The following is a 16074-nucleotide window of genomic DNA, read 5'->3' as shown; positions in this document are numbered from 1 at the left end:
TTCCCTCCTCTAACTATTGTTCCCTTCTCTTCATTTCCAGTGAATTTCCGAATTATAACTTTAAACAGCAAATTCATCGTGCAATACGTAACAGTAAGAACCAATCTCTTCTAACTCTCATAAAAAGATTTCAAGAACTTTCTCTGTGCTTTCCTTTCTGTCATCAGATATGCTGGGTGGATGTGAATTTACTGCTTGTTTAGTCTCATATCTTCCTGCATTCTCGATTTCTTTAAGGACGTTGCTATAGGTTTCAGTAGAATGTTTCTCTAAATGTGCGTCAGAAGGTTGGGGTAGAACATATATATTTGATCGGGCTGCAGTAGAATGTATCATTGAAAGGGTTGTGGCAGGTTACGGAAGAATGTCTCTGTGAGGGTAAATGGTAGGCTGCAGTAGAATGGTTCATTGAAAGGGTGGTGTCATGTTGCTGTAGAACGCCTCTCTCAGGAGGAAATGGTAGACTGCAGTAGAATGTCTCCCTACAAAGATGACGGTAGGTTTCTATAGAATGTCTGTGGGGCAATGGCAGGATGCAGTACAATGTCTCACTGAAAGGGTGGCTGTAGGTTGCTGTACAATGTCTCTCTGAGGGGGCAAAGGTAGGTTGCAGTAGAATGTCTCACTGAAAGGATGGTGGTAGGTTACTGTAGGATGTATCTGATGGGGTAAATGTTAGGATGCTGTAGAACGTCTCACTGAAAGGGTGGCAGCAGGTTGCTGTAGAATGTTTCTGAGGGACAATGGTAGGCTGCAGTATGTCGCACTGAAAGCGTGGTGGTAAGTTGCTGTAGAATGTCTCTCTAAGGGGGCAATAGTAGGTTTCTGTAGAATGTCTCTCGGGGGGGCAATGGTAGGTTGATCTAGAACACTGAAAGGGTGACCGATTCTTTTCTGTAGAGTATGTCTCTTACAGGGAAATGGTAGGCTGCGGTAGAATATCTCACTGAAAGGGTGGTGGTAGATTGCTGTGGAATGTCTCACTGAAAGGGTGGCAGTAGTTGGCTGTAATGTCTCCCGAGGGGCAATGGTAGGCTGCAGTAGAATGTCTCCCTACAAAGATGACAGTAGTTTGCTATAGAATGTCTGTGGGGCAGTGGTAGGGTGCAGATGAATGTCTCACTGAAGGGGGTGGCAGGTTGCTGAAGAATGTCTCTGTGAGGGTAAATGGTAGGCTGCAGTAGAATGTCTCACTGAAAGGGTGGCAGCAGGTTGCTGTAGAATGTCACTGAGGGGCAATGGTAGGCTGCAGTAGAATGTCTCCCTACAAAGATGACGGTAGGTTTCTATAGAATGTCTGTGGGGAAATAGTAGGCTGCAGTAGAATGTCTCACTGAAAGGGTGACTGTAAGTTGTTGTAGAATGTCTCTCTGAGGAGGCAAATGTAGGTTGCTGTAGAATGTCTCACTGAAAGGATGGTGGTAGGTTACTGTAGGATGTATCTGATGGGGTAAATGTTAGGCTGCTGTAGCACGTCTCACTGAAAGGGTGGCAGCAGGTTGCTGTAGAATGTTTCTGAGGGACAATGGCAGGCTGCAGTATGTCTCACTGAAAGGGTGGCTGTAGGTTGTTGTAGAATGTCTCTCTGAGGGGGCAATGGTAGGTTGCTGTACAATGTCTCTCTGAGGGGGCAAAGGTAGGTTGCAGTAGAATGTCTCACTGAAAGGATGGTGGTAGGTTACTGTAGGATGTATCTGATGGGGTAAATGTTAGGCTGCTGTAGAACGTCTCACTGAAAGGGTAGGTTGATCTAGAACACTGAAAGGGTGACCAATACTTTTCTGTAGAGTATGTCTCTTACAGGGAAATGGTCGGCTGCCGTAGAATATCTTCCTGTAAGTGTGGCGGTAGATTGCTGTAAAATGTCTCTCTGAAGGGGCAGTGGTAGGCATCATTAGAATGTCACTCTGAATGGATAGTGAATGGATAGTGGCAAGTTGCAGTGGAATGTTTATATGAAGGAGTAAAACCTGAAATGTTAAGCCTGGCACAATAAATCCACAATCAATTGCTCAAATTGTATTACTTATTTTTTTGAAATAGCAGGAAGTCAGTCACTTCAAATTGAGCCATTCAGTTCGTCCCTGGATACACATCATTCAATGTTCAATGTATAGCTTTCTGGCTTTGTTGTTGTGAATCCCACACGATTCCCTTTTTAGTGTAATAAATGTCCATGTACATATTTGATGGGTGTGTATATGGTATGATTGGGTGTGTTGTATGAGTTGATTATTAAGTATGAGCAAATATATTGCCAATTGTGTTATTTGTATGTACTACGAGGAGGTGTTTATCTGTATGAATTGTAATAACATTTCCTTTAATATTTGAGTAAACATTCCTTTATTGTGGATTTATTGTTCCAGGCTTAAAATGTCAGGTTTTTCTTTCTTCCTCCCAGAGTCTGGAAGACGGGGACCCCTGCCTTTCTGTATACCTCTCTGAAGGAGTAGCAGTAGGTTGCAGGAGAATGCCACTCTGAAAGAGTGGTGGTAGGCTGCAGTGGAATGTTTCTCTGCAGGGGTGGCAGTAGGCTGAACTATATTTTCTCTCTGAAGGGTTGGCAGTTGATTGCAGTGGAATGCTTTGCTGAAGCGGTTGTGGTAGGATACAGCAGTACGTCTCTCTGAAGGGGAGGTCGTAGTTTTCAGTAGAATGCCTGTCTGAATGGGTGGTGGTAAGTATTAATAGAAGGGCTCTTCAAACGGATGGTCATAGGTTGCAGGAGAATGCCAGTTTGAAGAGATGGTACTAGTCTTTAGTAGAATGGTTGGATGGGTGGCAGTAGGTTGTAGTATACTATTTCTCTGAACTGGTGGTGGTAGTTTCCAGAACAATATCTATTTGAAGCATGGGCAGTAGGTTGCAGTAGAATGTCTTTCTGAAGTGGTGGCGGTAGGCTGCAGTAGGGTGTGATACAATGTTTCTCTGAAGCGGAAGTGGGGGGATGAAGTCGAATTTCTCTCTGAAGGGGTGATGGTAGCTTGCAAGAGAATGTTTCCCTGAAGTGGTACTTACTGGTAAGGGACCAGTATAATGTCTTTCTGAAGGGGTGGCAGTAGGGTTTGGTAGAATTTCTCTGACAGGTTGGTTGTAGGTTACAGTAGACTGTCTCTCAGTGTTAGGTTCCAGTATAACATTTCTCTGAAGGGATGGCAGTATGTTTCAGTAGACTGTGTCCCTGTCGGGGTGTCAGGAGTTTGCAATATGTTTTTTTGAAGGGGTGGCGGTGGGTTTTAGTAGAATGTCTCTCTGAAGGGTTGGTTGTAGGTTGCAAGATAATTCCACTCTGAAGGGGTAGTGGTAGGTTGCAGTCTAATGGCTCTTATGGATTGTGGTAGATTTCAGTATAATATTTCTTTGAAAGGATGGTGGTAGTTTGCAGTAGAATGTGTCTCTTAGGGGTGGAGGTTGGTTGCATTAGAATGTTTCAGTATAGTGGTGGGCAGTAGGTTGCAATAGAATGTCTCGCTAAATTAGGGCAGTAGAGTGTCTCTCTGAGGGGGCAATGATAGGTTGCTGTAGATTGTGGTAGATGGCAGTAGAATATCTCTCTGAAGAGGCAGAGATAGGCTGTAGTAGAAAGACCCTCTGAATGGGGTGATGATAGGCTACAGTAGGATGGCTCTCTGACAGGGTAGTGGTAGGATACAGTAAAATGTATCTCTGAAGGACTGGCAGTAGGGTGAAGTTGAGTGCCTCTCTGAAGGAGTGTCAGGATGCTGTGGTAGAACGTCTCAATGAAGGAGTGACATTAGGTTTCAGTAGAATGTCCCACTGAAGGGGTCATAGTAGGTTGCGGTAGAATGTTCCTCTGAGGGATGCAGTAGTATTTGCTTCTGTAGTAGTGGAGGTAGGTTGCAGTAAAATGTCTTTCTCAAGTGGAGGTGGAAGGTTGCAATCAAATGCCTCTATAAAATGGCAGTAGTAGGCTAAAGTAGAATGTCTGTCTGAAGGGTTGGTGATATGTTGCAAGAGAATGCCTCTTTTAATAGGCAGCAGTAGGCTAAACTAGAATGTCTCTCCGAAGAGGTAGTGGTAAGTTTCAATATAATGCCTCTCTGAATGGATGCTCATAGGTTGAAGTAGAACGTCCCTTCGAAGGAGTGGTGGTAGGTTTTAGTAGAATATTTACCTGAATGGGTGGTAGTAGGTTGGAGTACAATGTTTCACTTAGGTTACAGTTGAATGTTTATCTGAAGGTCTGGCTGTAGGTTGAAGTGGAATCATTCTCTAAAGGGAAGTGGGAGGCTGCAGTAGAATGTCATACTGAAAGGGTGGCATTCGGTTGCAATAGAATATTTCAATGAAGGTATGGTGGTTGGTTTTAGTAGAATATTTACCTGAAGGGGTGGAAGTATGTTACAGTAGAATGTCTTTATGAAGTGGTAGAGGTAGGCCGCAGTAGAATGTCTCTCTGAAGGGATCTTGGTAGGCTTCATAGAATGCATCTCTGGAGGGAACAGCTTCAGGCTGCAGTAAAAAGTGTCTCTTAGGGGATGGTGGTAGGTTGCAGCAGAATTATTCTCTGTCGGGATTACAGAAGGTTGCAGTAGAATGATTCTTCAACGGCATGGCAGTAGGTTGCAGTAAAATGTCTCTATGGAGTAGTTTTAGTAGGCAATAGATTGCCTCTTTGAAAAGGTGGTATTAGGCTAAACTAGAATGTCACTCTGTAGTGGTAGGTTGCAGGAGAAGGAGTGGTAGTAGCTCAGGGTGTAATGCTTCTCAGAAGTAGTGGTGGGAGCGTGTAATAGAAGGGGCAGTGGTAGGTTGCAGTAAAATGTCTCTCTAAAGTGGTGGTGGTATTTTGCCGTAGAATGACTTTCTGAAGGATGACAATAAGTTGCAGTAGAATGTCTGTCTGAAAGGTTGGTGGTACGTTGCAATAGAATGTCTGTTTGTGGGGGTGGTAGTAATCTAAACTAGAATGTCTCTCTGACTATGTGCTGGTAGGTCGCACTAGAATGTTTCTCTGAAGGGTTGGCAGTAGGTTGTAATAGAATCTCTCACTGATGGTGTGTTGGTAAGTTGAAGTAAAATGTCTCTGAAGTTGTGGTGGTAGTTTGTAGTAGAATCTTTCTCTGAAGGAGAGGTGATAGGTTGCATTACAACATCTCTATGAAATGTTGCCGTACTTTTCAGTGGAATGTCTCCAAAGGGTGGCAGTAGGTTGCAGTAGAATATCTCACTGATGGGGTGGTGGTAGGTTACAGTAAAATGTCTCTGAATTTGAAGTGGTAGTTTGCGGTAGAATCTTTCTCAGAAGGAGTGATGGAAGGTTGAATTAGACCATCTCTATGAAATTGGGTGTTACGTTGCAGTAGAATGTCTCTCTGAAGGATGGCAGTAGTTTTCATTAAAAAATGTCTGACAGAAGGGTTGGTGGTAGGTTGCAATAGAATGCCTCTTTGCAGGGGTGGTAGTAGGCTAAACTAGAATGTCTCTCTGAAGGTGTGGTGGTGGGTTGCCGTAGAATGTTTCTCTTTGAAGAGGAGGCAGTAGATTGTAATAGAATTCTCACTGAAGGTGTGGTGGTGAGTTGAAGTAAAATGTCTGTGAGGTTGTGGTGGCAGTTTGCAGTCGAATCTTTCTCTGAAGGGGTTGTGGTAGGTTGCATTAGAGCATCTGTATGAAATGTGGCAGTACTTTGCAGTAGAATATCTCTCTAAAGGGTGGCTGTAGGTTGCAATAGAATGTCTCTTAAAGGAATGGGTGGTAGTAGGCTTAACTAGAATATATCTCTGAAGGTGTGGTGGTAGTTTGCAGTAGAATGCCTCTCTGAAGGGGCGGTGATAGGTTGAAGTAAAATGTCTCTCTGAAGTTGTGGTGATAGTTAGCAGTAGAATCTTTCTCCGAAGGATTGGTGGTAGGTTGCAATAGATGTGGCAGTACCCTACAGTAGAATATCTCTCTGAAGGGATGGTGATAGGTTGTAGTAGAATGTTCTATTTAATGTGGCAGTTGCTTGCAGTAGAATGTCTCTCTAAAGGGTGGCAGTAGGTTGCAGTATCGCGTCAATCCTCTGTAGCGCCTGTTTGTCTCAGACAGGACCTTCTTTAACAGGTATAGAGCTGATGAAGGGTATGTTGTTGTAGTGGGTTGTGTTGGTTGTTGAAATGGGTGGGTTCTATGAATGGTTACCAAGTTGATGAAGGGTAGGCGTGCAACACAAATGTGGGTGACGTCATGCATGTTGCCATGGGAAATTCTGGAACCCCCTCTTCTAGGTTAGGTCTTTGGGAAGGAACACTGGTTGGATACCTTTGTTTCTACCACAGTACTTAGTGGTTCCTTTGATGTTTTAGCTAATACTTCTTCTCTCTCACTTTCTCTTTTAGTACTCCAAGGTGCAGCTAAAGGTATGTATCAAGCATGGGGGCAATTGTGCATGCCTCCCCTTTCCCCATCGGAGGCAGTTAGCCAAGCATTTTCATGCCCCCTGTATTGTGACTATGCTTTGAAGCTTCTGAGCTGCTGGGGTGATCTCTGAGTTATAATGGACCTACTGGAGAGGACAATATTGGAGCAGAGCTCTGCCTCTTGGTCTCTCAATTTCACAAGCCTCTGGACAAATGCCCACCTCATCTTTGGAGGTAGAGTTGGTGTTTGGAGGCCAGAGGCATTCACCTGCAGCTACTGAACCCTAATTGGGCATACCATTCTTTATAGACATTGTCACGTGCTTGCTTGATGACACTGCTGTACCTTAAGAACCAAACACAAATGCATCCACTGATTGGACTCTGGGTTTCACTGTTTCGCCTGGTTATGCTTGTGCCTTCCAAGACCTCAGCTGATGCCATATTTTGGCTGCACACTGAGTGTTCCTGCACACTAGGGTGTCTCCAAACAGGCTTTGTCACACGGTATGCTGTGTTTCGGTGCAGCGATTTGGGCACAGTGCTTTTGGCATGGTCCCTATTAGGTCCTCTGGGCCGTGGTCATCAAGGCACAGGGACCTGCGTGCAGAGATATGTGTGTCTTACTTAAATATATATTTAATTCAGAGTCTGACTTGAAGTCTTGAGCAAGCCAATGGTCATGGCTGCCATTAGAATTCGAACTAGGGATTGAGATGTGGGATCAGTGCGACCAATGGGCTGTCTTCGCACGAACTGATCTGTATATGTTATCTTGGAACACTTGCGGTGACAGCAGCTCTACTGACAAAACTGAAATGAATTTTCTTATTGGTAATTATTGTATATTTCGTTTACAGGAAGACTGGCTGACAGACTCTTTTATCATAAGTGGATATTTAAAGATTTAAAACGAGGCTATGAAAGGGTTGAAAGGTCGTCCAGCGGGTGTTTTATTAAAAGGGTTTGATATTATGTACTGGACCAATGTCAAGGAGCGTCCCGCTCACTGTGAGGAGATTGTAGTGGCAAATGCTTCATGGAATGGACTAGCAAGATTGTGAATGAACAATGTCTTGGATGATGATAGGATCAAGGAAACAATACATTGTATATCTAGACATGTCAATTGGATTGATTTTTGCTACCCCTTGACAAAGCCTGGTGACAGGAGAAACATTAGCACGTGCCACCATTTGGGTGATGTTGGATTAGGAAGGTTAAAATATTAGCCTAGGATGAGTTAGGACTGCTTTCTATACCTGAGGACAGAAAATTATGTTTAAGCACTAAATCTACTTTGTGTATAGATATGCTTGAATTGAGTTTAATTAACACGGACACAGAACCATACCTAACTACCCTGCATTTTTAGCAAAGTTTTAAAGTCCCCATTTCCAAGAAAGAATTCCCAAAGTTAGAGGCTGATAGCCTTGTTGGATTCATCCAGTAAGGTCTTCGCTTCATTAGTTTTCCAGGATCTAGAAAAATGGATTGAGGAAACAAACATAATACCTACATTTCATATCTGAGCTAGGATGCACCTTGAATGCATCTTGCATGGACTTGTAGTGAACATATTGCAACAGCAATCTCATGTGGGGAATACACTTTACATGGCATGTGGTGGCCTTATGAAAGCATTTGACTATGTAGACCGCCAGTTTTTATGGGGGAAAGCTCCTTAAATGGGGAATCCTTGAGGGCATTCTCAATATTGTAATAGCCTTTCATAGTGAAACAACTGTGCAAATAAGGATCAACATGTCAACATGTCGGGCAATATTACCAGGGAGATTCCCACTGCCCTTGGATTGAGACAGGGTTGCGTTCCAGCAATGCGACACTTCAATTTATATCTGGACATGTTTGACGTACTTGATATATGATATGATAAGTCATTTATAATGTGCATGTACACAATTGTTTCTAAGCGTGACAAGACAACGGGAGGGAAGACAGAGGGAGGACAAGACAAGCTTTTACTTGGCCTTGTGTCATTCAGATCATGCAAGTGCGAGAAGGAGAATGCAAAGGGAAAGGGGGACGGGGAGTGCCAGGCAGAGGGAAGGGGAAACGGGGCCGCATTGCTCTGAGGAAGTGCAACCAGGGCAGCAATGCTCTGGGTAAGTGCTTGATAGCACTGGATTATTTGCACCAACCAGTGTGGATTTAAAGAAAGGAGCTTTTGCTTTTGAAGACGATATAATGGTCTTCAATTTGACACTTATTGGGATAAGTCATTCAATTAAAGCATTAGAGCTAAATTTAGAAAACAATGGCCTAGTAATAAATGCAGGGAAACCTTGTGTAATGATCAGTAACAAGGACAGAAAGATATGCAAACTTAAGTGGTGGACCCCTGAGTATAGTGAGCCATGTTATATATGTAGGGTTTCCTCTTCACTCTGCAGCAAGACCAAAGCTAATCATGGAGTGACTGCATACTAAGACTATTCATTTGGCAGCACATTTGTGCAAAATATATGTAAAAGATTGTGCTTTTAAATTTCGGCCCCATATCAGTTTTTACAAAGGTAAAATTATCCACGTGTTTTTGTATGGGTTGGAGATATTAAACCTCCAAAGACATAACTCACAAGATAAGTTGGAGGGCATATTCTGGAATAGCACTTTGCGTCCTCCGAATTGTGTACCAATTTCGTTTATCAGAGTCAAATTGGCGATTCAATCTCTACACTCGATTGTGTCGTACACAAAGTTAATGATATTTCACAAAATCTTAAACCCTCCACCAAATTCCTAGCATGTTAACCTCAACCGTATATTTATTTAAATGGTAGTTCTGTTATCTTGACAAGGATGTTTAATGAATGTTTAATGAATGTGCCGGGAGGATAGCTCAGGGGCAGCACGTTATAATATAATAGCAGCACAGGTTCGAATCCGGGTCTGTGCTTGGAAACTGGGATCCGGTATTAAGTTCATAATAAAAAATCAATGAATTGATGTTTAGATGACAGAAGATTTCATTTAAAACACAGAAGGTCACGTTATGGGACTGGCCCCAACAGAATGACAGGATACAGAACTACAAAATGTACAAACACTGCAAGCAAATGGTGAGGAAACACCCTCCCAGATTATCTGACTTTGTTTCTGAATAGACGAATTAGGGTGAGCTATCTCAGATTTAGGTTCAATATATTATGCGCTTCAGATATTATGGGACCTTTGGAGGGATTGTGATGGAAATCCGCGTATGTCGATTATGCCATCCAACTAAGGAGTCAAGGAAGCATTGTATTCTTGAATGCCCTGGAACTGCTTTAGTGGGCATCACTGGCCAGCTCAGTCTATTCTGGGTCAATTGACAGATCAAGCAGACAGGTTCTGGCGGTTGCTGTTTGCGGGTCCACGCAAAGCTGTCATAATTGCACTTTACCGTTTATCAAAGCAATGTATGCGGGTTATAAATTAACACTGGTGCTGTGTGGTATTATCAGGAGTACGTGTAAGTGCAACCAGTTTCGGCGAAGAGGTTGTGGTGATGGTTGTTCTAGATACATGTAACATTGCTATACTATCCTTTATTAGGGGCGATGTGCAATGAGGATATGATGAGCTGTGTTTTAATGTTGTACTGGCTGTATGAATATTAGATTTATTGAGCATATAATGCATAATTTTGTTTTGGCACAACGTGCAATTAGGACAAAACCGAGTCATTTTAAATGTTGAATTCACTGTTGGAGTAATTGAATTAACAATGTTTTTTTTTCAATAATCTCACAAACGGCTGATAATATTTATGCTATTGTGGAAACGTTTATGCTGATGTGCAAGGTTTTGTAAATCGAATCGAAATAAAAAAAATAAAAAATAAAGTTACATATATTGCCAACAAAAGCACGGGACAATGCAGTGCTTTGGTTGACGGTATAATTAAGCAAACAATAGCCACTCAGCACACAGAACTGCACATTGAGTGCACGCTCCATGCAGAAACAGGTTGCTGTGTCCCGCGTGTTATTGTTTGCAGGACACAGCAACCGGTCTCTGCTGAGCGACTACTGTTTGCTAAAATATACTGTCAACCAAAGCACTGCATTGTGCCGTGCTTTGATTGACAATATATTTAAGTAAACCATAAATATCTCGGCACTCAGGTCACTGAACCCTGATTGCCGTGGCCAACAGGGCGCGTCTAAAACAGGCCTGCACCAAAAGCGCTGCACCGAGATGGCCGGCGTCCAAAGCACTGCCCTGTAATATCCGGCTTCGTGTGCAGCAACCTCCATGGGAAGAAGACAGACCACACTTCTCCCTCCTTGGCCTGTTCAATTTATACAGCGGGTCACACACTCACCCATGAACTCACCCAAATCCTTCCAACCCCATCAACCATTGGGACCACAACATGGAGCTTAGCTATCGCCCTTAACTTGGGCGGTGGACCATTACCAACAGATTCAGCCCACTGCTTCGGGGCATATTGCCTCAATAGTTTTTTCTCTACCTGGTGTCACCTGACCAAGATACTGGGTGAAGAGAGGTTTTGCGGCACTGCAAAGTCATTAGGGGAGTGCAGAAGAAATCCAGTCTGCTGCAAGTGTCATTTCATAATCAGATACACCCCTACCGAACACTCCTCAGGGAACAGTGATCGGCTTCCGCAATGCTGAACACTCCTCGGGGAACAGTATTTGTATTTTGTATTTTATTTATTTGTATGGCGCACCAGGCCCAGGACCAACCGGGCGCATCACTTAGTTACAACATAAGAAAAACAGACAGAACCATAATTACAAAGTTTAAAAGTATAATACAGAATTTACAGGTATAATAATAGCAATGAGAGGACAAGCAGATTATATATACATGTACAAATTAAGCAGAGAACCCAGAGCTAAATGTCCTGGGCGGCCAGCCAGGTTTTCGTAAGGTGTTTGAATCTCGGGAATGAGGGTTCTGCTCTAAGCTCATTAGGAAGCGTGTTCCAGAGTTTAACTGCCAAGATAGGGAAGCTAATTCCACCTGATCTTTGGAGATTGAAGCGTGGAACCTCAAGGCAGTTTAAGTGAGCCATTCTGCGTGGTCTAATGGAGTTGTGGAGGGCAAATCGGTTGGCCAGGTAGCAGGGAGCTTGGTTGTGAAGGCATTTGTGGGTAAGAGCCAGGGTTTTCAGGGAGATACGGTGTGGGACTGAGAGCCAGCGAATATTGCGTCTGTTGTCGGATATGTGTTGGCGCCTGGGAATATTGAGGGCAGCTTTAATCGCATTGTTTTGGACAGTTTGTAACTTGTTTAGGTTGCAGCAATTGGTGCCTAGGTTCAGTGCATTGCAGTAATCAATCTTGGATAATACAAGAGTTCTAGCCGGGGTGACACAATTGGTTGCAAAGAGGAAAGGGCGACAGGCTGTAATAAGCTTGCAGGTATATGCCGCTGCGGAAGAGACTGAGTTAGTTTGTCTGGTCAGGGATAGGGTCGAGTCAATGTAGATCCCTAGGGTTTTGTTTCCTTGGCGGTTGGGATAATATTTCCATCGATGATGAAGGACTTGAACGCAGGGTCGAGTTTGGTAAGTTTTTGTGGCGAACCAAGAATAAGGAGCTCCGTCTTTTCATCATTAAGACAGAGTCCGTGTTGAGCCATCCACGCCTGGATGACCTGGTGGATGACATTGATAGCGCGGGAGTCAGCCGTGTAGTCTCCTGAGATAAGGATTAATATTTGGGTGTTGTCAGTGTAGTGACACCCAGATAGTCCAAGATATCGAAGAGAGGTTTGGGGAACACCTTATACAACGTGGGTGAAACACAAGATCCTTGTGGCACACCACAGGAGACAGGTGCAGGTGGGGCGGCTGCTAGTGGAGAGAACACGCGCATAGATCTATTGTCTAAAAAGGAGCTAATCCAGGTTGTAGCTTTATCGGAGAAGTGTGCAGCTGATTTAAGGTGGTGGCAGAGGATTTCATGATTGACGAGATCAAAGGCCGCTGAGAGGTCCAAGAGGAGTAGGAGAGCAAGTTTGCCTTTGTCTTTTAGATCTTCAATCTGTGTTTTTAAATCTATGAGGGCAGTTTCAGTGCTGTGATGTGGCCGGAACCCAGATTGCCTAAGTCCCAAGAGTTTGTTAGATTCAAGGTAATCTTGAATTTGTAGATATGCTGCACGGTTGAGGACTTTTAGTAAAAATGGGACCATGGTGATTGGCCTGTAGTTTGTGGGTATACTAGCGTCCAGGGTAGGTTTTTTCAATAGGAGGATGACCCACGCGTCCTTTAGATTGTCAGGTACGATCCCAGAGGAAGGAAGAGTTGATGAGCGTAGTAATGAATGGCGCTAGGTCATGAGCTGCTTCCTTGATTATAGCTGCCGGGCAGAGGTTGCCTTGGCAGTTGGTCGGTTTAAGGCTGGTGATGATCTTTTCCACTTCGGAAATGGAGAGTGGAGAGAAGCTAAAAGGAGTCAGAGTCTGTCTGGGATGGGGTGGTTTAGGGTGGGGATAGGGTTGGGTTGTGGTTTGGATTGTAGGCTTGATTGTTATTGATTTTAATTTGGAGGGTGGCAATCGTGCTGAGGAGAGCCGCTTGGATGTTGGTACACCAAGTGCTATCATTGATGCAAGTGTCTGGTGCAGTGACAGGGGTTTCAAGTTCTTTTAGGATTCTAAAAAATTCTTTGGTGTTGGATTTGGCTTGTTCGATACGTTTATTGTGTCTTTTTTTGCCTGGAATATGGCTTCCTTGTAGTTAAGGGTGGCCAGGAGGAGGCACGATTTGTTGGCTGCGAACTGGTTGCTTTTCCAATGTGATTCCGCAATTCATTTTTCTTTGCGCAGGGTTCTGAGCTGGGGTGCGAACCAAGAGTTCAGATGGGTTCAAGGTTTGGGTTTTCTCAGTTTGAATGGGGCGATGATATCTAAGGCTTTTTGCATAGCAAGGTTAAAGGTGTCAACCATAGCCGTGGGGTCGGAGCATGAGCAAACCTGGTCATTGAGAGCCAGGAGGAGGAGGGGGAGGAGTCTGTCACAAGTGATGTCACGTTTATTGCGGGTGGCAGTAGCCGGTGCAATGGTAGGAGAGATGCTGGCAGGTTTGGACTGAATGTTAAACGTAATTAAGTTGTGGTCGGTCCATGCATACTGTTGGTTAGAGATGATATGGATAGGACAATTGTGGGAGGCTAGCCAGTCGAGGGTTCTTGCCCTTAAAGTGGGTAGGTTGGTTGATGAGCTGTACGAATCATGCATTCATAAGCATATTATCAATAGTCATGGCAGCAGTGTCATTGGGATCAGTGAGGCCCAGGTTAAAGTCCCCTAATATCGTGGCTTGGGATTTGGTTTTGGTGTTATGAGTGATGATGTTAGAGAGGTCCTCAGCGAAGGTGGATAGCGGCCCAGGTGGCTGGTAAAGTAGATGGAAGGTGATCGAGTGGTTAGGAGTGACGGCTAGTTTGGCTGTCAGTGCTTCCATAGAGGAAAAGTGATGCACAGAGGAGAGGTGGAAGTTTAGAGCATTTTTATGGATGATGGCAATGCCACCACCTTTGGACTGGTTAGTTACGATCATGTCTGATAATGTTGTAACCTGGAGGGATGGCAAGGGAGAGTAGTGGGCCAGAGGCTGCGTGTAGCCAAGTTTCGGTGATAGCCATAAAGTCGAGGTCGAGGGTAAGAATAAGGTCAGCCACTTCTAGAGCGTGAGCCGTGAGTGATCTGACATTGATTAATGCACCCTTAATATTGCTAGTGTTATGGAGGTTGGGGTGAGGTGATGATGGGTTTTTCAAGTGTGTGGATGCGGTGGAGGTCGGAGGCTGTTTGTTAAGATGCACAGAGTGATGGGAGGCGTGCGTGAGTCGCGAGCCAAGTCTGGCATTTCTCAGGGTGATGGAACATGGTATGTTTGGTGAAGGTCTGGAAGCAAAGTGTTGGAGCCATAAGGCTGGGTTGTTGAGCTAAGGGTTGGTGTGGTGAGCAATGGACGGCATAGTCATGGTGTTGTGAAGATTGGGGTAGTGGAGGGAGGTGGTGGTGTTACTGGGTACTGTCCCACCGGTATGCCATGTGAGGTAGAGTAGGGTGGGCAGTATTCTTGCAAATAGAGTAGTGAGGGTGGAGGGCATGCTGGCCTAATACAGTCTAAAAGCAGATGCCTACCAGATCTTCAAAAAGGGTGGTTGAGGTAGAGGTGCTGTCGTAGGCAATTGCACACAATGTTAAACAATAATAACAAAGATCACCGTAGATGCACTGGCGTGCACAGACAGTAAGGCAGCAGTAACCGCGGTAGCAGTGTATTAGGGTACAGATACCTTGATACCTAGATTCGATTTTAGCAGAGGGAGCCAAAAAGGCAGTCGATTAAAATGCAGAAAGGCACAAGTGATCGGCTTCCACAATGCTAAACACTCCTCAGAGAACAGTGATCGGCTTCCACAATGCCACAGTTGACACTCTGCTGTAGGCCACTTGGTGGAAACAGCAACAAATTAATCCTGAAATGTTGCTCCTTGTGGGCATGTATCAATTGCAACATAAGATGGGTTTTTTGGAATAACTTATGAAGGACATGCAGAGGAAAGCGTCTGCATACAGATGCCTGTAGGCACTCGCCATGTTATTTCTGATTGTTTTGAGAATAGGTGTACAGTTTGTATGGAACTCATTGCGGTCTCGGGCTTCAGTGTAAAATTGCCACCAGTTCACAGAAAGATTTGTAAATCCTGGTAGTGATATTTACATGAATTTCATTACATTCTGCAAGGATTTTGCAAGCGAAAAAATCAGGCTGACCTCCATGCAGATTTCAGCCTGCCCATGCCCATGAAAATTAGAGTTGGGTGTGAATGCCTGTGCATGTCTGCTGGAAGTGGCGTCGGTGTATGCTTCCCATGTCCATGCAGAGCATGCAGAAAGTGGCATGGCTCATATCTGACCGGTGGAGGCATGTAAATCATGCCTAACACCCACATGCAAATTAGACCCAAGGGATCTTGTGTTCCAATGAGCCATAACGTAACGGAAGGCATAAAAGCCTTGGATAACGCGTTAACACCATCCATTCACGCCACGCCTCATTCTCGATCCTTTGTATGGTGGAGAGGAGGGCAGAACACAACTTGTGTTTGCCACCCCTCCCTTCCCCCCAGCATATAAATGCTTCAGCATTAGCGCCGGCATGGATTTTCATGATGGCGCAAAATGGCCTTTTGGAGTCTGCCTCATTAAAGCAGGCAGACCTGTAAGGATTCATAGTACATACCGCTGCCTGCCATGCTTGCATGGCAGTCTGCGTGCACAATTGAACTGAAACCATGTCGGGCAGAGTTTAATTGTATTTGTGCATGACAAGCGGTGTTCACAGCATGCCAGGCAGTGTTTACTCAATTTGCACGGCAGAGTTCAAAAGTGCAGGATAAAAGGCAGAGTACACTCATTTGCACACCTTCTTTTGCACGGCACGTTTTCTCGCTGGGGCGAAAATTATGAAAATTATTTGGGAGCAGGGACGGGAGCAAGGACGTGAGTAACCCTGAGTGCGAACTTGTCTGGTTCCCACCGTCAAATAACAAACTAAACCAACATAGGTGTTTCAGACAGAATACCGCCTAATATTCCTAAAATCTGCATCCATCCACATCAGAGACGCCCCTTCCTACATCCAAATCCAAGGTCTGAACATTAACGCGAAAAATGCTAGAAGAAAGTTGACAAATCCACTTTATTTTATGCT

General features: G+C 44.3%; 1 protein-coding gene across 2 annotated transcripts in view; it reads left to right on the top strand.

Annotated features, from left to right (window-relative positions):
- The window catches only part of LOC138580218 (alpha-2-macroglobulin-like protein 1), a 1051822-nt gene that overhangs the window by 84796 nt on the left and 950952 nt on the right, over positions 1–16074 (top strand). For both annotated transcript variants that reach the window (XM_069650580.1, XM_069650579.1), the window contains exons 4-5: positions 41–93; positions 6345–6365. In XM_069650580.1, the coding sequence (XP_069506681.1) occupies positions 41–93; positions 6345–6365 (74 nt within the window). The remainder of the gene's footprint in view (positions 1–40; positions 94–6344; positions 6366–16074) is intronic.

The sequence above is a fragment of the Ambystoma mexicanum genome, chromosome 3p, assembly GCF_040938575.1.
Source record: "Ambystoma mexicanum isolate Mex_15411 chromosome 3p, UKY_AmexF1_1, whole genome shotgun sequence".
Lineage (NCBI taxonomy): Eukaryota > Metazoa > Chordata > Amphibia > Caudata > Ambystomatidae > Ambystoma > Ambystoma mexicanum.
This window is presented reverse-complemented; position numbering and strand designations above follow the sequence as displayed.